The sequence below is a fragment of the Telopea speciosissima genome, chromosome 7 (assembly GCF_018873765.1).
Source record: "Telopea speciosissima isolate NSW1024214 ecotype Mountain lineage chromosome 7, Tspe_v1, whole genome shotgun sequence".
NCBI lineage: Eukaryota > Viridiplantae > Streptophyta > Magnoliopsida > Proteales > Proteaceae > Telopea > Telopea speciosissima.
The window spans coordinates 62,146,711-62,172,366 of NC_057922.1; the positions used below are offsets into that span (position 1 = coordinate 62,146,711).

General features: G+C 37.9%; 1 protein-coding gene and 1 pseudogene across 1 annotated transcript; both read left to right on the top strand.

Annotated features, from left to right (window-relative positions):
• The first annotated feature begins 10,162 nt into the window (after positions 1-10,162).
• On the top strand, positions 10,163-10,824 carry LOC122668762 (transcription factor ORG2-like). The gene is made up of 2 exons (XM_043865295.1): positions 10,163-10,336; positions 10,441-10,824. Exons 1-2 carry the CDS (start codon positions 10,163-10,165, stop codon positions 10,822-10,824), a joined length of 558 nt encoding a protein of 185 aa, XP_043721230.1.
• A 4,262-nt stretch (positions 10,825-15,086) lies between these two features.
• LOC122669551 lies at positions 15,087-20,311 on the top strand (annotated as a pseudogene).
• The last annotated feature ends 5,345 nt before the right edge of the window (positions 20,312-25,656 follow it).

Here is a 25,656-nt window from a genome sequence, read left to right on the forward strand (position 1 = left end):
CACAACATACTTACCGAATGAAGGTTTCTCTGCCTCACTACAACTCTGGGGTGTGGGACCCATGCCCCATAGAGGGGTCAGATCTGTTCCCATTCATCCCCATGTGGGTAGTTGATTTGAATTCAATCTAATGCTCGAACAAGGTTCCCTTGACAAACACCTGGTTAAATTTTCTTAGGATGGGGTAGTGGGGTGGGAAAATACTGGTGTTACACTTTAAAATCCCATCCCAATCTTGTTTGATTAATTTGGGCGGTGACCTTACAAAAGCTTAAGGGACATCATTAATTGCTTTATCTATTGATGTGGTAGCACTTCAAAATCCAATCCCACCAATTGGTGGGACTTTGATTATTGGTCTGGGAAAAGTAACTTTACGTCTTTACCTCAACATTTCCACCCCACCTTCCCCTCTAAACAAACGGGGACCTTAATGATTCGATAGAGAGGTGTTAATCGATTCGATTTCAATATAAGATACAATATGTACAAAGCAAATAGACTAAAAAAACTATAAATTGATTCGGATCTTATTCGGGTTTCATGTATTCGGCATAATTCGATTCTTATTTTTGGAGAAAAGTTCTCTGTGGAGGACACGAGCCACGCCTAGCATAGTTTGGGGGGAGGGGTTCGAAATGACCATCCCGCCCAATGAAAGGTATAAATCCCGCTCCTAAGATGCCACAACACGCGTTCTCATTGGCTGCCACATGCATGTGGCCCATGCGCTCCCCCACAGAGAACACTCCCCTTTTTTATATTGTTTTGAATTTTTTTTATTCAACCTATTTAGTTTATTTGGTTCAATTCGCTTCAGTTTTAACTTATAAATTTAACTTAAAAACGAATCAAATTTTTCAAAACCAAAACCAGACCTTTTTTTTTTTTTTTAATGCGGTTTTAAACGGCTGTTTTTGTATTTAGTTATAGATTGACACCCTTAGCTAGAACACCTGAAACTTTTTTTTTTTTCGAGGGGGAGGGAGGGGGAGGCATTTATAATGTTCACAATAGTTTTGAATTTTGTAAGCATAGAATTTGCCTTTTTAGTTTTATCACTCTATGTAAGAGTGCCCCATGGAACTCTAACTACAACACACAGAGAGAGAGAGAGAGAGAGAGAGAGAGAGAGAGAGAGAGAGAGAGAGAGAGAGAGAGAGAGAGAGAGAGAGATAAATGTCTGCACTCTACTGGCAAGACACCAATTAGTTGTGCTTGTAGTTGTCTTCAAAACTTGCCAACTGGCTCAATCAATTACTGAATTAGTTGGGTATATACTATACTGACCTATTTCCTCTTCACTTGTGGTGAAGAGAGAAGAATCTCTTTGTCCACCTCATTTGATCCCCTAATCAGATTGAAGAAGGATCTTTCAGACCATGAACAATAGGGGGTGGGAGTAATTGATAAACCTGGAGGCCCATCATATCCTTGCATCACCATTAGTGAAGTGATTCTCTTAATCCATATTATAAAGGGCTCTTTACCTATTGTATTGGTCAAATTCAACAAAAAAATCAGCAATATGTGTCAAACTTGTCTCCAACAACAACAACAACATCATAGCTTTATCCCAACTTAATGGGGTCCGCTACATAGATCCTAAAAGAGACAATAGAATAATAATAACAAGTAAATGGAGGGGGCCATACAACTTCGACCCAAACTCTAGGGCATTGACCCTTCTTAGCTACGTACTGTTTCTTAACGGCCCAAGATACTCCCCCAGTAAATGGGGTTTGTTAGTTTTCTTAGCTGCTTGTCCTAAGGCGCAGGCCATGAGGTTTTTCTGATTGCAATATGGATTTTCTTCTCTAGTTTAGGGGCCCCCTTTGATTAGCGGGTCATTTTGTTGTATGTAGTCTTTCTTCTCTTAGCATTAAATTTCATATTACCTATAAAAAAGGGAGAGCCTTAGGGTTACTTAAATATAATTATTGTATATTTGACTAAAATATAATAAGGGCTTTTGAAATAATATCAAAGCGAGGCATTATGATTATTATTATTTGAGCAAGGTTGCAAAAATGGTGTGGGTTTTGAGAGAGAGGCTTCTTTCAGGTTTCATTTTTATTATAAATGTCATATACATGTTCATTAAAGTGTTCATTATGAAATATTTGAAATGGATTTCTTCTGGAATAAGTGAAATGGCAATTCAGCTATTTCAAGATTTCTAATAAAAGCGAATTCAATTTCAAAGAAATAATGTGCAAAAATTATACTAAACACCTTCCGAAATTAAAATCACCTTGAGAATATTTATGGAGTACCAAAGAGTCTCTTATAATTTATGATATTAGTCACCATCGATACCAATACCTATACGTGATACCGATATGGATTGTATTGGATGATTTTTCCTCCGAAAATTAATTTCAATACTGTTATTACTTTGTCCTCAATCTATAAATCGGTCCAATATCGGTCATGGCTGATCCGATACCAATTCCCATAACCATGGCAGAAACTCCCATGAAGATGTATCAAAGGAGCCAGAAAAGGCCAAAGCTGTGGAGCCTAAAGCCCAAGTCTCTAACCCGATTTTATTAACTAGGTTTGATTTGTCTCGCTTTTGGTGGTCTAACCCACCTCCTATCCTTGTAAATCTTCCAGCCGGCTAGAGTTTCTCTGTTATCGATTTCTTTTAATAAAATTTCTTTGTCTTTGACCCAAAAAAAAATAAAAAATGAATACGCCACTCCATTAATATTACAGGCCCACGAAACCTACAAAATGGAAACTAAACATGGGCCCACTGTGAATTTTGTTCGATATTTTTTTTTGGTAACGAATTATGTTCGATAGACTCTCCAATGCTTTTATTAAATACAACTTTGGACTCTGTTAACTCCATTAGAAAAGTACGCCACTACATTAATATTAAACAAAAGATAGGCCCACTAAGTCTACAAAATGGAAACAAAACATGGGCCCACTGTGGGGTTTGGGCCTCAGAGTCTATTGGGTCAACTTGGGTCAATAAAAAAGCACGATGGAAATGCTGACCAAAATCCTGTTTAGACTTTTGACTATCGTTTTTAGACCTAGTTATCCTACATGTATTTTAAGAAAAAAATCTCCTTAACAAACACCTAGAGATATGACATAATGATGACATATGACAGCTCTCAGACAAGACTGTGGCAGCTCTGAGACAAGACTGAAACTTTGTGAACAGGTGGATATGAAAGTTCCCTGCACAAATATCAAATTATATAAATCAATCCAGATTTGCCAAGTGTTGGAAAATTCATCAAAATATACATGATATCATATAAATAAAGGAGATGGGGTACCAAATATAAGTAGATGATGACAAATTCAAGCACCCAATATAGTGTCACAAATTTGAAAATTCATGAAAAACTTAACGAATCGATAGGGCTGAGTCGTATCACCGGTTATTCTCTTTAAGATCTTAGTTCTCCCTTACTGGTGCAATCAGGTTGGTGTGAACTAGTCTCCCAAGAAGAAACAACCCCTATTGGCCCTTTAGTTCATGTGCACTCGCATACTATGCTAAGTTGGAACACTTTAGAATTATGCTCAAATGGACACAAAACAAAGGTAGTTAAAAGCAAGAGAAAACATAAGTTGGAATTGCCTCTTCCTTGTTAGAAAGGACAAAAGCCCACTCTCTATATGTAGGAGAGGAAAAGACATTACGAAGGGTTGTCTCCAAAAGATATGCCCATACAATATGTCTTTTCTCACAAGATATGTTTGTTGACTATTCAAACATATCTTTCAATAGATACACCTATTGGTCATTTAGTTGGCTATTAAGAAAAGAAAAAAAATCCTCTAATATTTTGAATAATTTATTTTAATTCATATAAAATTCCAACACCAAATGATAATACAAGAATTAAAAATTCCTGGACTACCTCGAGGGTGTATTGGACTATACTGGGGGTGCACGGACATAGCAGTGAAGGTAAATAGTTGAATTTAAGGCTACAAATTTGAAGTGTGTTCTATTCATATAATTCCATAGATATCAAATAGTCAGGTTTGCCACATCCATCTTCTGTGTAGCAAAACTAAATATCTCGTTTTTTTTTTTTTTGGGTTAGAAGAACTTTATTTAAAAAACGTGAAAACTCATGGCTGTAGAGTACACATCTCAAAAAGTCATGGATCGAAAATGGGTCATACCATCGTACACGTCATTGATAGTGCCCTCCTTGCCAGAGAATCAGCCAAGCGTTAATTTCCCTTGGAATAAAACTAAAATGAGTAATATCCTACGGAATGCTCCAGAATTTTAGTGGGGAAGATGCAATTCCTTTAAGAAGATGAAAGAAGATTCTTTCCTAGACGGTCATATGCAAAACACAAGACAGAAGTCTTTTGAGTGCCTAACACAAACAGAGAAGAGACCACATAATAGCCCAAAAGTTTTCTCGTGAAACACATGCTCCAAAATTTAAGTTGCACAAATGAGTGGGGGAAGAAAAACCAAATTCAAATTAAGAAAAATATAGAATATCTAGAAAGACAAGACCATTTAGAATTGTGCTAGAAAATTATTCATAGAGAAGAACAAATTAAATCATCTATACTTTAAAGCTTAATCGAACTTACGTAGAACCATAATTTCCAAAATAGGTAAGAACAACCGGTTTGTTATCCAACAGCCGGTCACATAATAAAATGCATGCATGTAAGAGAAGAATCATTGACAGAGTTGTTGGGAATGGAGGAGCAGCAGCAATATATGAATGATTCAAGTTGTGAAGTTGGAAACTAGAGGTTCCATTGATTGCTCATGAGGGTCGCTCTCACACTCTTGCAGTCTCCCTTGGCCTTCTCTCAAAATAATTAATAGGGATGAACTCTACTAGAATAGACAAAAACCCTTTATGAGTTTGAATTGAATTTTAATAAGTTGACACTTAAAATGATACGGATCATTGAATTGGGTCAGATGGGTGGTCTTCAAGGTATGATCATGGAATTTTTTTTGGGTACGGAATATTAGCTAGCGCCAGCCAATGAGGATACGCACTCTGACATATTGGGTAGTGGTATTTCCGTCATACATGGGGGCATGGTGATCATTCTGTCTCCCACTGTGTGTAGGCATGAGTCCTATATCCCACACAAGAAACATTTTACCAAATTTGAAATATTCAAGGACGAAATCATCTCTGTCTGTCCAAGTGTGAACATAAAGTGGGTGAGTGTTGTGTGTTTTATTCTTAGAAGCAGCACAAGTTAAGGTTTGGAGTAGGGGTGTCAATGGGTCGGGTTGGGCCGGGCTTACCAAAACCCTGACCCTGACCCTAGAGGTCTAAACCCTGACCCTGACCTTGACCCAACCCTGGCAGGGCCAAGAAACCCTCAACCCTGACCCGACCCTGCCAGGGTTTTTCTCTGGCCCGGCCCGACCCGACCCGACCCTGATAGGGTCGGGCAGGGTCGGGTCGGCCCTGATTGACCCTGTCTTGACCCTGTTTTAACCCTGTCTTGACCCTGATTGATATATATCAAAGAATATATCTAAAAAAAACCTGAAAAATTCTGTAAATAATAAGAATAAGATGGGAAGGAGAGAGAGGGAGAGAGGGACTTGTAAATTTAAATAAAAATAATTCACAAACATCTATAAAAATCCATAAATAAAAATATTACCATAAACATCCATAAATAAAAATACTCTCACAAACATCCATAAATAAAATACTTCCACAAACATCATAAAAATACTACCACAATCATCCATAATAATCTACCACAAATATCCATATAAATACTGCCACAAACATCCATAAAAATACTCTGCTACAATCATCCATGAATAAAAATATGCCACAATCAACCATCAATCACAGCGACATCCATGATCCATCTCCATGATATGCTTGAATCGGGATTCTGGAAAAAAATGCCCAAAATGAGGGAAAAACTCTATTAATACAAACAGATGTCAAAGAAAATATTAGCTAATAAGAACTATTGTTTGGATACAAGTCCTTACCAGTTCACGCCAAATAAGTATGCATTATCATCCATCAAGTCAAAGTTATAGTTGCATCACCACAATCATTGTTAGTAGCTGAAAAAAAACACATTTAACAAATGAACAAATCAATAAACTTAATCATCATTCATAATGTTATTATTATTATTGTAATTAAATGATATAAGGGAATTTAAAAGGTTGTTACCTGATTCGATCTTCTCAAGGTCAATTAAGTTCTCTTCAACATCAATTGAAACCGGTGTCTGTCGTAGCCAATCTTGTGTACATACCAATGCCTCTACCATCGTAGGTGTCAGAGAGCTACGGAACTGGTCTAAAATCCTACCACCGGTGCTAAAAGCACACTCTGAAGCAACACTTGAGACAGGAATCGCCAAAACATCCCTTGCCATCTTATTTAGAACCACAAATCGTGTACTATTGACCTTCCACCAATTCAAGATGTCAAAAGAATTGAGTTCATCCTCCTTCTCAATACCTTCCAACAAATATTTGTCTAAGTCAGATGTCACATGGAAACCCTCCTCCTCTTCTAATGCATTATGAAAACCCCTTTCTGAAAATTCACTGTCATCATCATCTATTGATGAACCATCAAAAGAGGTTGTAGATGAATCAACTCTCACTGTACTACTTGTCGACCCCTGCATTTGGTAATGTCTCAAGAGACGATCCATGACATTTTTAATCCTCTCAATTTTCTCTTCCACCTCATGTTGAGAATATAATTTTGAATAGCAATATTTCACATATCTCAACTTAAATCGTGGATCAAGAACACGAGCAACAACCAACATAATATTCATTTTGTCAGTGCCACTACCACCCCAATATTTGTCAAATTTTTCTTTCATTGCCAATGACATATCCCGAATCATGTCATCTTCACTTCTTGACCACTTGTTCAACTGTGATTCAATCACACTAATCTCTTTGAAGTAAAGATTTGAAGTAGTAAAAAGAGACCCAGACAATCTTGTAGTTGCATTGTAAAAAAACTCCAACATCTTGCATAAAACTTTAGCTCTCTCCCAATCTTGAGTAGTTGGGACCCCATCCTTGCACTCCATAGTAAAGTTTGGGTCTCTATCTTCTACACATTCAAAAGCTTTTTGAAACTCCAAAGCAGTTTGCAACATAAGATATGTAGAGTTCCAACGAGTAGAAACATCTAAACTCAAAGCTTTCTTACACTCAATCTTTTCTTGCTTATAACACAATCTAAACTGTTGTGACCTTGATGGTGAACTCCTTACATACTTCACTACAGAACGAACTCTACTTACAACATCTCCACAATCCTCAAGACCTTTCTTGACAATCAAATTCAAAATATGGGCAGCACATCTCATATGAAAAAACTCACCACCCAACAATAACCCATTTTTCTTATTAAATCTTCTCTTTAAATTTCGAATTGCAACATCATTACGCTTGCATTGTCCACATGATAATACTACGTTTATCCAACCCCAATCAATCAAACACGCTCAAGGGCATTACTAATTGCTTCACCAAGTATGTGGTGATGGGACTACGCAAAAGTTAATGATTTTCTTTTGCAATTTCCAATTTTGGTCAATGTAATGTCTTGTGAGGCACAAATGACCAAGATTTTGGATAGAAGTCCACATATCTCGTGGTGAGGACACCCGTTGAGCAGTTCTCTTAAACAAATCTTGCAACTTCTTTTTCTCCCCGGATACAATTGCAAGCAATCTTGTGCCACGATATTACGGGTCAAAGTATTAAACCTAGGTCAGTAAGCCTTACAAAAATCTCTAAACCCGTCCCGCTCTACAAATATAAATGGTAATTCATCCATAATAATCATGCGAGCAAGCGCCTTTCTACACAATTCATAATCAAATTTCCAAGCTAAGATACTAGTGATTGTACTCTTACCATCACTCGTGTCAACTTTAAAATCCAAAAGTTTTTGCTTCTTATTTTTTTCACTACTTGGACACAGAAGACATCTATCCAAATGTCGTTTTAGTGAACTAGTACCATGTTCACTTGCACAACCAAATTCCTTGTGGCAATACTTGCATGTACACTTAGTAGCTTTTGAACCACTAGGAGGTATAACTTTAGTGAAGTGATTCCAAACACTAGATGACCCTATAGTGAGGGGATTAGAAGATACCTCAGACGCATTAGAGTTTGGTTGTGCCTTTGTAGAGCTTGTCACAGGATCCTTAGAGCTTGATTCAACTGGATTTGAATTTGGATGATTTGAACTTGAGTTTGGCTGCCTTGGATTTGAGTTTTCCTCCATTAAGATCTGTACAAATTCAAAAATTCAGACATGTGTAAGATCTTTGAAACAATAAGTTGAAGAAAATAGTGAAGAAGAAGGAGACTTGCTCTATATGATTGATACATGGTGTGAGTGATGAGCTCCCACTCAGATTGATACATTAATGAAGAAGAAGGAGACTTGCTCCCACTCAGATTGATACATCAAAGGGAAGAACGTGTAATTAAGACAAAGTACAGGGGAGGGGATGTAATTTTCCCTAAGTTAAATTAATTTACTAGTGTAAATTTACTACTAAACACTAGAAAGTGGTGCCAAAGTCTGATACTTTGACTCTATATCTATCATCTAAGAGTATAACAAAACAAATCCTTTAAAAAAAATTAAAAGTGATCTCATCATAGTTTCTTGTAAATCTAACCTACCCTTTTATGATTATTGGTGATTTTAATGAAGTCCTAAGCCAAGATGATAAATTCGGGGGTACCCCTTTCATTCTAACTTCTCCTTTTGCTGCTTCCCTTAACTCCATCATTTATGATTTCTGTTTAGAAGAAATCTATCCTACAGGACCCTGGTTTACTTGAAGAAATTGTAGGAAACCACCTAACTGTGTACTTGAACACTTGGATTATTTACAGTATCAAGCACGGGATACTTGTTTCAAATAATATAATAGACAAGTTTATTAATTCAATTCACATTGTATATACATATATACAGTTATGCAATGAAACACCTTTTATTTTATTTATTTATTGTTAATTTCTGAGACAACATATTCCAGAACAGAGGTTATGGGAGTGGGGGTCCATGGCCTCACCAACTATTAAACAAGAAGAAAAACCAATTATCAGATTGCTTACATTCAATGTATAGATTTTCAACTATTAAATTTAAAAAATAAATAAAAGAAACTATCATTTATTTTAATATATTTCCCCATTTCATTACAAGTCAAGATATGATAATCATAGGGTATAAATATGAATTCCATATTGGCTCATCTTACTTCCCAGAGGAGTTCCAAAGCATCTTCTAACCTCTTTAATTACCCCTAAAACAAAAGTTTCAATCCTATCAATTACCCATACAACAACAGATTAAACAATCATGTTGGCCCTTTCTTCTTCTACTTCTTCTTTGTATCCAACTACCTATGGCTACTGGCCTTTGGAAGAAAAAAAGATGAGCCAAGAAGGCCAGCAGAATTCATGGACAGCCGGGTATTATTGACACCCCTAATCCACGCCCACACTTGACCTTGATTTGGCCTTGGCCTGACCGAGCTCGGCTTGCAATTTAAAAAGTACCCCAAACCCAACTCAAGAGAGGAGGGAGACTTCCCGGCCTCCAAAACCCTATGTCCAATTAAGATTAATTCCTACATATATACCCCCATCAAACTTTCTCAAGTTTTCAATGTGGGACTATTCAAAAAGTAGCACAAGAGAACTAAAGACACGAAATAAGTGAGCACAAGGGGGAGAAGATGTTTTGAAACTTTAAAACACCAACATATTATGCCCCAAAACAGTCTTTTCCTGAACACATAAGTTTTGTTTTTTTTTTGTTTTTTGTCTGGTTCATAAGTGAAATCATTAAACCAAAACCCAAATTATATTATCGCAAAAGAATACTCATTTTCTTAGAATAAGTCATATTGTTTGGCTTAAGCCCCATTCATAGGAGTGGCAATGTTTGCAACCTCCAAAGAGAGGTTTACCTTCAATCTTCAACCTATACATAGAAAGGTAGCTCATAACATTACAAGAAGAGGCAGTTAGCTAGAAGAGAGAAGGGACACAAAAAGAAAGTTGATGAGTTTTCATTTATTTTTTATGCATTCAAAGCTCTTTCCATTTCGTGAGCTGCTATGCAATGGATCCAAATAAATACTTCAAATGTTCTTGCATCCTTCCCATTTACAAAGGGTACCTAAGCCTAGTGCCATTACCAATATTGATCCATCCTTAATCAAGAAGCTGAATCATAATGCCAGCGAACGTGATCGCCGCAAGAAATTAATCACTCTCTATGCTTCTCTTAGATCAATACTTCCAGGGGCTGATCAAACGGTACTTTAAAAAAAAATTAAAACTTTTCTTAATCTAATTGCCTTTGGTTATGCTTTAGTTCCCAAAGTTCTAATGGTATATTTTTCAATTGGGTAAAATTGCAGAGGAAACTAAGCATTCCGGCGACGATTTCTCGGGTTTTAAAATACATACCTGAGCTGCAAAAACAAGTTGAGAAGCTGAAACAGAGAAAACAGGACATCCTATCAAGTATTCACAAGAAAGGAGATCAAATCCACATCGATACTAATCAAAGTAATGGGATTGTTCGAAGATCATTACCAAGTGTTTCGGTGAGTCAAATTGAAGAAAGAGAAGTAATGATTCAGATATGTGGGAGTCAGAACATGAGAAGTTCACTGTCAGAGGTTTTGCTTAATTTGGAAGAAGAGGGCCTTGAAGTGTCTAATGTTTCAGCCTCTGCTTCATCAGGGGCAGTAGTGTTTTACAATCTACATCTTCAGGTCTACTTTCTTTCTCAATCATGATTCATTGAAGACAATAAATTGATTTTGAGTAGTTCAGACAATAAATTGATTTTGAGTACTAGCAGCACTGTTGCGAGGATGGGGAAAGACCCAAATAAGAATGAAGTGCTGAATATTAGAACATACCTTGAGTCCTTGACTCCTTGATGCGAATTTGGGAAGGAGGAACCGAGGAAGAAGAAGGCTGCTAGTCGTCGAGCGGCGGCTTTCTCAGCTTCTCGTGGATGAAGAAGAAGAATGGGAAGACTGAAAATGTGAAAAGTGAAAACAAAAAGGGAATATGGCCATATGGGATTAGGGTTATTTATCACTCTTAGGGGTATTTTGGTATTTTCAGCCATATAAAGGCTTATAAAGAATTCAGGGTCGGGTCAGGGCCGGGCCGGGCTAGGCCCGCCATGTTGAGCACGACCCGACCCGACCCGACCCTGCCAGGGTCAGCCAAAATCTCAACCCTGGCCCGCCCTTCGGGCTAGCAGATCAGGGTCGGGTTCGGGCCGGGCTCAGGGCGGGTTCGGGCCAGCCGGGTATTATTGACACCCCTAGTTTGGAGTGTTGTTTCTTTGTATATATCTTCTTGTTTATGCATGTATGGGTCGTAGTCACTTGTAGTGATGGGAGGATGAAGTGGAACCGTGAGGTTTGGTTGGACAACTTGTGGTAGAGACTGAAAGTTTGAGGAGGCGGTCTATCCCTATTCCTCTCATATTGAATAAAGAACTAATTGAATGGCAGAAAGTGAAGGGGGATCTTTATCTCCTGTAATTCCCTACCTAGTACAGTTCCTGCAATTCCTCTCATAGGGGGGTTGAAGGGCTAAAATGACCATCCTGCCCCCTGTCCGGGTGGGGTCACCCACCTCTTATTGAAGGCACTAGGGAACTGTACCGGACAGGGAATCGCAGGAGATATTTTTCCCTTAGATTTATGTGTCTATCAATCCCAATTTAAAGTAGTTAAATTAAATAAATTTGAATTATTTAATTATGTTGATTGATATTCCAAAAATTAGACATTAAAAAGTTCACAATTAGGGATATAATTGGACTTTCTATTCATATGATTGTCACATTGTATATTTTAGGAAAGTGATTGTCTAAATGACATCTCTATATTTAGAACTTAATTGTCCTTTATTTTATTCTCAAAAGTTTTTAAGTTAAGGGTATAAAGGGGTTTTAAAAAATAATTTGAAAGTGTATATATTAGTTCATTGAATTAGAAGTGTTTGTCTGTGAACGGAAGAGACAATCTTTTTTTTTGCTAAAGATCAACAAAAGTATATTAATAAAAAAAAAAAACAATGATTTACAAAAATGGACGAATGACAGACACCATTGGATTATTGCTCCACCTTCAGTATGGCCATCAGCAGAGCAGCGACCCAATCAAGGAAAAAGGAAAATCAACAAAATCTATATCTGGGTCTCAATTGAGCATCTCAGCTGACATCATGAAGGACAAAAGGAGGGGCATAGTCCCAAAAAGTAGATACTCTTGTAGTGGTTGGATGCTTTGCTAATCTGTCCGCCACAGAGTTCACTTCCCTATAACAATGAAAGATTTGCCATGTAATATTGTCCAAAAAATGCTTAAAGAACCACCATTTCTTGTTGAAAGCACCAAGGGATGTTTTGGTTTCGAATGCAGCATACAACAGATTGCAGGTTGCATTCGATCCAAAGCTTCTCCATCCTCATTAAAGAAGCATGATGCAACCCTTCAAAAAAAGCAATAAACTCCGCCATAAAATTTGTACCAACACTTTCAAAGGATGCAACACATCATTTTGGGAATCCAAGACTGTCCTTGAAAATACCCCCAGTTCCTGGATTACTGAGTGAGCAACCATCTATATTTAACCTATAGAAGCCCTCCGACGGACAACCCCAAAAAATCTCTACAATCCTCCTACAAGAAGGGTGAGAAATTAAAATCTAAAGCTTCTTGGATAATAACAACTCAGCCATAGATCGAATACGAACCTGAGTCATTGAAAAGAACTCATTAAGATTGCTTGAAATGATCTTCACCACTGAAATAGGACGACAATGAACTTTCTCATAACAACACCGGTTCCTTTCCAACCATATCTGATTTGGCTCCAGGATGACCAATGCAAGCCACAAATTTTGCAAAGAAATTATAGTAGCTTTTCTCTTCCACCAAGAGAAAAGTTCTTCAACAAAGGGGAAACAAATCCAACGCTTGTCAAAAAGAAGCAAAATATTTGACCAAATGTTACCCGTGAATTCACAATGAAGGAAAATGTGCGCAGAGTTTATTGGCCTTATAAGAAGATTACTCAGAGCTAAGGAATTGAACATTGAAAGATTATGGATCGAATGTGATTCAACTCATTCAATGGTTCTACGTTCTAGTCAAAAACAAGCCCATGGTTTTTAAAACAGGACTGGCATTTCCTACAGCTCTATATGTCGGATCCTCAATTTATTGAAAGATTACTCATTGTTATAAAGAGGCTAACAGTGTTGCAAACTACTTAGCAAAGGAAGCAACCAGAGGCTCACATTCAAGAAGATATATTTTTTTTGGATGCAATATATGAATTGGTAGACCAAGATTCCGATTTTTGTAATTAGTTTTTGTGGATTTTGAGATCCTGCTAATGGAAGTGCGAATGTGGGTTCTCATTAATCTTTTGGTGTCTATATTACACATTGTATGCCCTCTTCCTGGTTTTTGTAATCTTTTTCTCTTAATATAATTTGTCCTTTTAGCAAAACAATAAAAAAAAAGGTCAACTTGGCAAGATCACCCAATAAAATTCCACCACTTGACTTATAAAATATTATAAATAAATTCACGTAGATCTCAAATATTATAAAATAATAGTTAAAGGTTGAAAGAGGTCTGCTTCCTACAATTTTGACTCTATTTTTGATTTTATTTATCTTATCTTCCTCCATTAATGATGAGTAAGGTTTTGATTCCTAGAGAGTACAGAGACATCATTTTGCTTCTCTTTTTCTTGTGCAATCTTTGTTCGAGGAATCCTCATGTCTTCCGTATATATATATATATCTCAAGTTTAAGTGATATATTCCTTTAGATGTAATGTAGGTACAAAAAAGTAACACTAAACCCTACTTAATTAATTATTTTTCTTTCTTTTAAATACCCTAATATGCATGCAAAATTTTGATTTAACATTGTATAAGATGTCATGCCAACAGCAGGAGGAGATCGATAGAAGTACAATGATGGAGAGGAATCGGGAATCTACGATTCACAAATCAGGAGAAAATACAATTCGATTTCTCTACTTCCGCCCGCCCCTAGTATCGTGTGCGCCCCACACACAATCAGTAAGACGAAATGTACCGCTTTACCCCTGCCTGAGCACCTTCCCCGAGCGGGGATAAGGCGAAATTTTCCACCACGTTTGTGTATGGGGGCGCATAGTAGTACCGGGCAACGGAAGTAGAGGAGTCGGATCCGACAAAATGACTCGATGCATGTCCATGTTTTTGAATCTGTTTCAAATTTCTCTATAAATTCCTCCACGGCCGCCAAGACTTTTACACCTTTACTTTTCTATTCTTCATGGCTGGTTATTCGCTACTACTTTTCCTCAGTCTTCTCTTCTCCCTTCCTTTAGGTCTCTTCCACTTCATCATTTTCAATCCTTTCTCTCTCTCTCACACACACACACAAAAGTACAACTAAGACAATATTCTCTCTAGACCACAGCTCATAAAATTCAAGCCTCTCTCTTTCAACTCATAGTTTTCAACATTACAGGTGTCACTCTCCTCACATAGAAGGATGGAAATTTTATCCTCACATGGGTCATAGTCTCTCTCTCAAATTCTGATCCTGTACGACTGGGCAGGTAGCAGCTTTGGTGCTGCCCATACTCAGGCGGGCGGAATGATTGCCCTACCCACTGCCTGAGCACCCTGCCCAGGTGGAGTTGTCCACACCAAAGCTGCGCTATCAGCCCGGCGGTAGAGAATCCAAATTGCGGGGCGGTAGAGAATCCAAATTGCTCTCTCTCTCTCTCACACACACACACACACACACACACACACACACACACACACACACACACAGATACTCCTATGTACATCAATATAGGAAAGGGCTTTCTAGATCTCTCTCTGTTTGTGTGTGTGTGTGTTTTTGTGACCTTTCCTCCCTCTTTCCCACATAAAGAAAAATACATGTGTGTGACTTCCTTCTCCTTCCCCACATAAAGAAAATAAAGAAAACGAATTGTATAAAGGTCAGATATCTTAATCATCTGATCATGGAGCAGCAGTAATAGGGGCTCCCCCCGCCTGATGGACCTGGTCTTCTCCCTCAACGAAGAAGCTCGATCTCGCTTTCTCCAAAGCTTAGCTCAATCTGTTGCTTGCACTTATGTTTGTGTTTGGACCTATTATCCACCTCCATCCAAGTAAGACTCCCTCTCTGATCTCGCTCTCTCTCTAGCACAGGCACATATGCTTTCAATGTTCTTAATTATGCTTTCTTTGATATGGGCTTTCTTTAGCTGCTTAATGTTCGAGGATGGTCTGTACAATGAGCAAAGAGACCAACCCGGCTCCTCTCTTGGCAGTCTTGCTCAGAGACTTTTCAATGATTATCGCCAATGCACATATAGTGTCGACAATGGGTAGGGTAATTAAGATAAGGCATGTTGATCATCTCATCAGTTTGATTTGTATCCTTTGGTAATGTATTAATAATTCTTTGTCCACTACTACTACTACTACTACTACTACTGCTGTAGCTATGTTCCTGGACTTGCTTTCCAGGAAGGCATTCCCTATTTAGAGCTCAAAGAACTTGAACTTCTCAGTAGGGTTTCAAATGAAACCCAAAGGCAATTCTATCAGGTAAGTGAAACAAATTAAGAAAGTGTTTTTTCATGAAAAGAGATGCTTAAAATTAATTAAACTTTGTTTTTGTTTGATTTTTCTTTTTTTTTTGTTTCACAGGAAGCCAGGATTGTGGTTAGTGTGACACATTATCTTCCTCTCTTTGATTTCTCAAGTTTGACCAAGAAATTTGTTTCATTCATTTAATTTTCTGGACAGGCTGCAGCATTCATGGGATGCAAAAGTGGTGAGATTGAGATGGGTTATTCAACTCCAACACAGGTTTCAATTTTCAATTTCAAACCAAATCTCACATATTAATTGTTTAGCTAGGCTTAATGTTGAGGTAGAGATAATGAATTTTTTCCCCCTATTTTTGTTGGGCTTGTTTGGTTAGATTAACATGGAAATGGAGATGAGAAGATGGTTTCCTGATGACTTCTATCTTCGATCTCAATCTCAACACAGAGAGCTTCCTACTGCACCTGATCAGATCCGGCCTTCCTCGTCTTCGTCGTCAATGAGATCATTATCTATGGGTAGTCCACCACCAGAGTATCCATTCCATATCTTCAATATTCAAAGTAGATCTAACATACCAGAATCCCTTAAAGAAACAGCCACTGAGCAGCAGCAACAATCCATGCAACCCTACCAAGGGTCTCATGGGCTTCATCATCTTCCATTCCCAAACCCTCAAAGAGATGATGCAGCCATGACAAGAGCTATGCTTGCTGTTATATCTTCTTCTTCATCTTCTTCATCTCAACAACCACAGCAAAATCCTCCACATAGTTACCAAGGTGCTTTCAAGACTTACATCCCTTCTTTAGCCCCCAAAGTCCAAATGAAATCCCAATCACTTAGGATAAGTATGCTGAAACGCGCAATTTCTTACCTCGCAAGCATGAGATTAAAGTGGTTTGAAGAACAAATGCAAGGAACTCGCCCTAAACCTACTACCTCACAATTAACCCACATGATATCAGAGCGAAAGCGGCGAGAGAAGCTTAATGAAAGTTTTCAGGCACTGAGATCCTTCTTACCTCCAGGTTCCAAGGTATGAATTTTTTTTTTAGGTGAATGATTAATATATTCAACGAAACCCATTAATTCTTCCCCACTCCCCCCCCCCCCCCCCCAATAAAAGGGAGAAAAGAATAATAAAGAAGAAAGAAGAAGATGAAAAAACTCAAACACGAAAACAACGGCCTATCCCTACAGCTGAATCAAGATATAAGGAAAATCCGAAGAGGATACAAAAGGGTTGAGTGAACTCATAACCTCTAGGCACCAATATTATTTTTTTAAAACTATTCTGACTTGAAGCCCTATCTATATGAAACTTCTTGTGGATTGTTAATACTACTAACAATGATATATATTTTTTTTATTATAGAAAGATAAGGCATCTGTTCTTTCAAGCATTAGGGACTACTTGAATGCTTTGAAAACTGAGGTTTTGGAGCTCAAGAAAAAGAACCAGCAATTGGAGTCGCAGCTTTCGTCTATAAGAGAAGTAGGTGAAGAGGTTGGTGGTTCTACTTCTTCAAGTACTGAAAGAGTGAACATTCAGGTTAGCCAAGGAACTGAGTCTACATCAGAAGGAGAAGGGATAGAACTCAGAGTTACTGTAAGGGTAGAGTGTAATATGATGGATTTAGTCATTCGAATACTTGAATTTCTAAAGAAGGTGGACATGGGATTGGTATCTGTGGAAGCAGACACACAATTGCAGCAGCAGCAAACGAGTCCACTCAACCAAATTATCATAAGATTCAATACTAAGGTATGCTTGTTTAACTAGCTACTCTATGTCTCTCATATATACTGCTTTTACTTCAAAAGTATTAAACTAAACACTTCTTCAAGATTACTAAAGAAAAGGAAAAACTATAATAGGTTTTAGATCTGCAACAGAACTCATAAAAAAATCATCTTATCATGCTGAAAACAATAGAAGATGATGGAAAACGAAACAAGGAATGTATGTAGTAATAAGTATTGAAACCCTAACATCATGAGAAATTTAATAGAGGAGCATTATGACAGCCAATCAACTGTCTTTTATTGGTTGTTCCCCCCTACCCCTCTCTTGGTTCCTCTTTTTTTGTGGCTGTGTTTTGTTTTTTTAGGGTTTATGCCATTTGATTGCCTCTTTGGCTCTTGAGCTGTTTTCTTTTTACTTTTAATCTAGTTTTCATTCACCCCCACCCCCCCAAAAAAAAAGCTGTTATACATGTCTTGAATTCTTGTACCCGTTTTGAATTATGACCTGCTCCGACAGTTTTTTATGGCGGTCCGATCTGGTGGAGTATTTATATTTATTACCCGTTTTGTTGTAAAGTTAGTGAGATTTGGGTTTTCGATTTAGGGTTTCTAGGAGAAAGCACTAGTGCCGTTTTTGGGTGTTCTTGAGAGATCTCCATTGTATAGATGATTACATAATATATAGTTGAATACTTTACAAAGTTGGTTTGATCTATGTTAGGTATGTACACTGGATACAATGGATTCTAATAAATCAGCTGGATTCGATCTTATCAATCAGTTGAGGTGGATGGTAGAACCAAATATTGGATTCCCAAGTTTAGGAGGGAATCCAATATTTGGTCAATAGCCCGTGATTGCCGTGAATGTAGCACACCATATTGGTGTGTGAACCACGTTAAATCTCTGTGTCTTCTTTCTATATTTTTCATGTTTTGATTGGTGTTTGTTCTAACAAAAACTATCTGAAAAATAGTTTTTCTTCTTATTCACATTTTGCACTGCAACCATGCAATGCCCAAGATGTGTTGGTATTGGATCTGTAATGCTCCAAAGGTTCTCATGATGCTAGTAAAACCTTACGAGGTATAAAGAAAAGGAAAACGAAAAAGGAACTTTGCATGAATTATGGTTGCATCGGCATGATTTACGGAGTGACATATTTATATATATTTTTTGTGGGAGGGGGGAGAGACCCTAAGCGCATTAATAGAGGGTGAGGGTGAGTATTTTTTATAGACTAAGGCTGTGTTTTGTATCCATTCTCTAAATAGATTCTGGGTCTAGAACAAAGTATAAACCTAATTCTTATCTATTTTCTTGCTTTAGAATACATGATCAGAATTTATTTTAAGAATACATACCAAATGCAGCTTAAGTAAACCCTAGTTGGTGCTTAGAGTGGGGAGGGAAGGAAGTCTATCTGAGCATAAAATCCTAAGGAGGATAGGGTTTTTATATACTTAGTAAACCATGTGTTGGCACTGAGAGTAATTGGGGAGAGAAGGAGGTCTATGTGGCATAAAGAGGAGAGGGTTTTTTATAGATCAAGTGAATCCTTCCTATGTTGGCACTGAGAGTAATTGGGGAGAGAAGAAGGTCTATGTGAGCATAAAATCCTAAAGAGGAGAGGATTTTTATAGGCTAAGTAAAACCCTGTGTTGGCACTAAGAGTGGGGAGAGAAGCCGAGGTTTATGTGAGCATAAAATCCAAAACAGGAGAGGGTATTTGTATAGACTAAGAAAACCATGTGTTGGCACTGAGGGTGGGGAGAGAAGTCGAGGTTTAATTTATGTGAACATAAAATCCTAAAGAGGAGAGGGTTTTTGTATAGACTAAGAAAACCATGTGTTGGTGCTAAGAGTGGGGAGGAAAGGGAATCTATGTGAGCATAAAATCCTAAAGAGCATGGATTTAGGAATCGGTATCATGGTTCTAAGTATCGGTATCGTATCACCCGATACGGGGGTGATACGTTTCGGTTTTGTTAGTCATCAATATCGATACCATGCTGATACTGTATCGGTAGCACGGTACAGACAAGGGGTAAACTGGCCCGAAAACTTATTTTTTTTACGAAATCAAAGAGTAATTTTGTTCTATAATGCTGATTCAGGCCGATACCGTATTGGTATTCCATGTTGCCGATTAACCGTTCCAATACCGTACACTAAAACCATAATTGGTATCGTATCATATATATATACAAAAAATAACTAATACTGATATAATAAAAAAAATTGTTTTTAATATGGAATCAGCTCGATATGGCCGATCCAAATGTTACGAGCTTTGATAGAAACCAATACCAATGCTGATACCATGAACTAAATCCTTTCAAGATTTTTTTTGGGAATGATTTAGAGAGTGAGGATTTTTTACAAACTAAGTAATTTCCGTGTTGACTTAGTCTTTAGGGGTAAACAAACTAAATGCAATGACCGCCTTACCGCTATATGGGCATAATGACCGCAGCCCTGTGTCTGCGGGCAGACCCAGTGGATCTGGATTGGCACTGTGATGTCACTGAAGTTCCAAAGTTATTATTCTGGTTTTTGTCTTATTTTACTATTATAATTGTGGGGACATGTTGGTTGTGAAGGAAACTAAAAGGAAGGTACATAAAACTAAGGAATTCAAAGAGGAAATAGACTGATCAGTGACGTACAGAAACCAAAAAAAACAAGAAAGAGTGACGTAGGTTTGGTTATACTTATATATAAAAAATCTGTTTCACTTGTAATGTTTGGTATTTTTTATAGGGAAGCCAATGGGATGAGTCTGCCTTCCGGGAAGCCATTGCCAGGATCGTTGCTGATGTAACTGGTTGACCATCCCACCGAGACAAATAGAGGGGCTTGATTTGGTCCTTTCCTTTCCTTTTCCTTCTTTCATGGTTTTCTTTCGCAGAGTCTGATCGAGACAACCACACAAGACCCACACAACAGAGACAATCGTGCATGCAGTCAAAGATGGCTATGAGAGTTAAAAACAAATTTGAAGAATGAAGAAAACCAAAAAGGGTAGCCCAAAAAGTTACATTCAATGAATCAAAGTTCCAATTTTGTATACACTTTTCTTAGTCATGGACCCACATGGGGTCCACTCATTTTTGCCATGTCACTCCATTCAAACAGTTCTTTCCTTTTATTTCTTATCCCTCCCCTGCTATATAGCCCACAACAAGCTGAGAACTGATATGACACATGCAGAGACATTCTTGAGATAGATATTTTTTTTTTTTGATAATGATTCTTGAGATAGATAAGAAGGTGGATGGTGTGCATCAAGAGTTTTGGATTTTAGCTGTAACGTGTATGATGCCATTGCAACATTATCAACTCCTTGGTTTATCAGTTCCATTGCACCCTTTCCCTTGCTAATGCATAATGGTAGTGTAAGATCAGACGGGGGTGGTGAATATTATGGAAGGTACACAGAATCTGGGTAGAGATCAAGTCCATTTGTTCGTTACCTTGCAGAACAAGGCATAGTTCTTCAATATACTATACCAGGATCTCCATATCAAAATGGAGTTGCTGAAAGAAGGAACATGACACTTATGGAAATGGTTAGAAGTATGATCAATAATTCTAATCTTCCTTTAAGTCTGTGGAGTGAAGCCTTAAAAACCGCCGTGTATATATTAAATAGGATACCATCTAAGGTAGTCCCAAAGACTCCTTTTGAGCTTTGGAAAGGATGGAAGCCTACCTTAAAACATACACGTGTCTGGGGCTATCGAGCTGAGGTTAGGGTATACAATCCACATGAAAGGAAACTAGACCTTAGAACAGTCAGTGGATTTTTCATTGGCTATCCTAAAAGGTCTAAGGGTTACAAGTTCTTTTGTCCCTCTTACTCTCCAACCATCGTAGAATCTAAGAATGCCAAATTTCTGGAGGATGGTAGCAATAGTGAGAGTTTAGAGTCACGGAACATTCAATTTCATGAACAGCATGTTCAGGTTCCAACTCCTACAATAGAAAGAGGAGGATTCATTCCTCCAATCATTGTCCATGGAGGATCATCTTCTAATGATCCGGTAACTCATGACAATGTTGTTGTTGCTGAACCTGTTGTTCAACCTCCTGATGTACAAATTGAGGATATTGAACTTGAACAAACAGGATTAAGAAGATCCTCGAGAGTCAAAAGACCGGCATTATTTTCTGATTACCATGTTTATCTCCTTAATTGTGAAGATGATAATGGAATCGCAGAAGATCCAACATCATTCTCACAGGCCATGAGCTGTAGAGATTCCATTTTGTGGCTGAATGCCATGAAGGATGAAATGGATTCTATGGCAAAGAATCAAGTTTGGGATCTAGTTGAATTACCAAAAGGAGCCACCCCTGTGGGGTTGCAAATGGATTTTTAAAGTTAAAAAGGATTCTGATGGTAATATTGAAAGATATAAAGCCAGACTTGTGGCAAAAGGGTTTAATCAAAAGGAAAACATTGATTATAAAGAGACCTATTCGCCAGTTTCAAGGAAAGATTCCTTTAGAATAGTTATGGCCCTTGTAGCTCATTTTGATCTAGAGTTACATCAAATGAATGTCAAAACGGCATTCCTTAATGGTGAACTTGTAGAGGAGGTATATATGGAACAACCAGAAGGGTTCTCAAAGGACAATGAAGATCATTTAGTCTGTAAGCTAAAGAGGTCCATATATATATGGATTGAAACAGGCTTCTTGACAGTGGTACTTGAAGTTTGACACCACGATTACTTCTTATGGTTTTGTGGAGAATCGTGCTGATCAATGTATCTACTGAAAGACTAAGGGTAGCCGTTTCGTCATCCTAGTGTTGTATGTGGATGACATACTCTTAGCAAGTAATGATTTGGGGTTGATACACGAAACAAAACAGTTCTTGGCTTCTAATTTCGATATGAAGGACATGGGTGAAACATTTTATGTTTTAGGCATAGAAATTCACCGGGATAGATCTAACAAGACTTTAGGATTATCCCAAAGAGGTTATATCGAAAAGATATTAGAACGCTTCATTATGAAGGACTGTGCACCTAGTGTAGCACCTGTTCTTAAAGGTGATAAGCTTAGCTTAGAACAATGTTCGAGAACAACTTTAGAAAAACAAGAAATGCATAGTGTCCCGTATGCACCTGCAGTAGGTAGTCTGATGTATGCACAAGTGTGCACACGGCCAGACATCGCCTTTGCAATGGGAGTATTAGGGAGATTTCAACAAAATCCTGGTATGTCATATTGGAAAGCAGCGAAGAAGGTGCTAAGAAATTTACAAGGCACTAAAGATCACATGTTAACGTATCAATGTATTAATAAATTGGAGCTGATAGGCTACTCGGACTTTGATTATGTTGGATGTGGAGATTCAAAAAGATCCACTTCAGGATACATATTCTTGCTAGCTGGAGGAGTAGTATCCTGGAAAAGTGTGAAACAACCAAAGACTGCATCCTCAACGATGGAAGCAGAAGTAGTGGCATGCTATGAAGCAGTCTCTCATGCGTCGTGGTTACGATTCTTTGTCACAGACCTCCGGGTGGTTCCATCAATAGAGAAACCAATTCAAATATTCTGTGATAATACCGCGGCAGTAAAGTTCTCTAACAACACGTACACTGTCAGTCGATGTCGACATTTAGATGTCAGATACTTTGTTGTTAAAGAGGATGTTCCGGATCGTCGTGTTTCGATAGAAAGTATTGGTACCAAGGAGATGATAGCTGATCCTTTTACTAAAGGCCTTCCACCTAATGTATTTGTGGGACATGTTAGAAATATGGGATTTTTGTAAAATTTTGTACCTGGTATTCTATCTTAAATGTCGCAACCTTAAGTTTGATGATTTCTGAACTTTAGGTTTTCTGTCATTCATTATGTTTTGTGCGCAATTTAAGTTTCTTGAAATGACAGATGCCCATTCAATATATAGGGCAATATAAGTGTACCCTCAAATTAACTATTGGGTTGATTCGGAATTGACTTTTGGGTCGATTATCTAATGTTCTTATAACTAACCACATTAGGGTTCATTATGAGAATAATGGCTCATTGTGATACATGGAAGGGAGTGTTCTATCTTTGAACATGACCGCCATGATTCGTGAGTTGAAGTTTTCATTATGAATGTTTAGAGAAACTATTGTTTCAAGTATGGCCATACAATAAGTGCAACATAAAATTACATTAACGTGGAATGTGGCAACTTGGTCCAAATGGGAGAATGTTGGACTGATGTGGTCCAAATTGCCACATCAACATAGATTTTTTACAGTGTTGCATGGTGGTTAGTCTCCTATTTGAAATTGATAACTGCCATGATGGGTAGCGGTTATCAATAAGAGATTAAATAGGGGAGAGGGTTCTTGTTTCAGTTATGAGAACACTAATCCCCATCTGTTAGTATGTGATTGTGGAGAGACTGAGAAACAAGATAACCTCTCCTTTGCCTTTGACGTACATACGGTAGAAGAACTAGGATAATAACGTTGATCAGAGACTACAATGGCAGCATCGTCATCCATGTATTTGGGACAGAATGGAGGTAGAGTGCACACCTCTTTATTTTCATTCTTGACATGAATCTATATGGACTTCTTAATAGGTAGTCCTTAAATATTTTATTCTTTATAATTGTGTTGGGATTTAAGTTTTCCTTCAACCATTGGTGAAGAGATTAGAGAATCTCTTCACCAATAGTGATGGAACTGTATGACTAGACTCTGAGTTCATCATTAACTCTCATCCATAAATTTAGGAATTGGTATCAGATCGACCAATACAGTTGATCCATACTAGGTCAGTTCCTCTATGTATCGGCGATGACCGTTACGGGTGCCAATAGGGAACTAAATTCCTACTCCCATCCCCATTTGTTATTCTTCTCCAATCCAATTAGGAGGTTAGATGAAATATTGGATGAAGAGATTCCATCTTCACCATAGGTGGAGAGAGAAATGAATTGGATTTTTCTCCCTTTTTGGAACAAGCAACGCTGAGAAAAGCTTTTTCTAGTTTTTACCAGGTGACCGGGAAAGGATTATTGGACAAGTTATATATAAGAAACTTGTAGAACCTTTATAATGTATTCTTTATATTCTAGTTATTACCAAAAACAAAAAACAGTATTCTTATATTCTAGTCTCCTTAGTTAGACCGTAAAGTAAGATGATAGCAACAAAATTGATCAAGCCCTGGCATCTTCGTGCATGGTTCCTACTCATCAGTCATCGGCTTCAACTTTTCCACTTCATGCTGAGAGGCGGCAGCTTTGACTGTCAAAGGCTTCCATGGCATGGCCTTCTCCGCCACCAGCTCTCCTGGAATCAGCCCATCTAATATATGGGTTTGGTCTCACTGTTTCACCTCTCGCTGAGACCAGCTTGTTTATAGATTGGCCCAATTTGGATTGGCATATTTGCCTGCTCTTTTGTTATTAATATTAGGGAGAGGGTTTTTTACGCTTCTAATGTGAGAACCAATCTACATGCTTTTCTTGAAAAAGGTATTATTCAGATGGAACTCACATATTTAGAGTAGGAGGGAGAAAATAATAAAAAAAATCTATGTGACAGGAAAATTGCAATCTAGGAGCATGGAGAAGTTTTTCCAATATTATTAGGAAGAAAGAATGTCACTTGGTCGCGCCAGATACGCTGTCCCTGCGCCTTGACACAAGGGTGGGCGAAATGACCGCCGCACCCCCTAGAACCCCAAAAAAGACCAGGGATGCGGCAATCATTTCATGCACCCTTGTGTCAAGGTGCAGGGACGGCGTGCGCCGCACGATTGGGTGGCGTTTTCTTTTTCTTATTATTATTATAATAAAAAATATTAATATGTATTAGGGAGAAAGAACGCTACCTAGTCGCGTGCGACATGTGGCCCTTGTCCCCAGACAATGGTCGCACAAAATGACAGTTGTGCCCCCATGGAAAAGCAAAAATTTAAAAGGCTACGATGGTCATTTCGTGCGGTCTTATGTCTAGGCACAAGGGCCGGCACCACACATGACTAGGTAGCCTTCTCTTTCCGTAATACATATTAATATATTTTTTTTGAAACCTTGTGTGAATAATTTACAAAGTATGCCACTGGTACCAGATTTCATTCAGTCATGTACAAATAATCTCTCTTTTAGATATTCTCCCTGAGAAAAGTGGATTCCTCACAACCAAATACTATGAATTCAACGTACCAATATATAGCCGGAGAG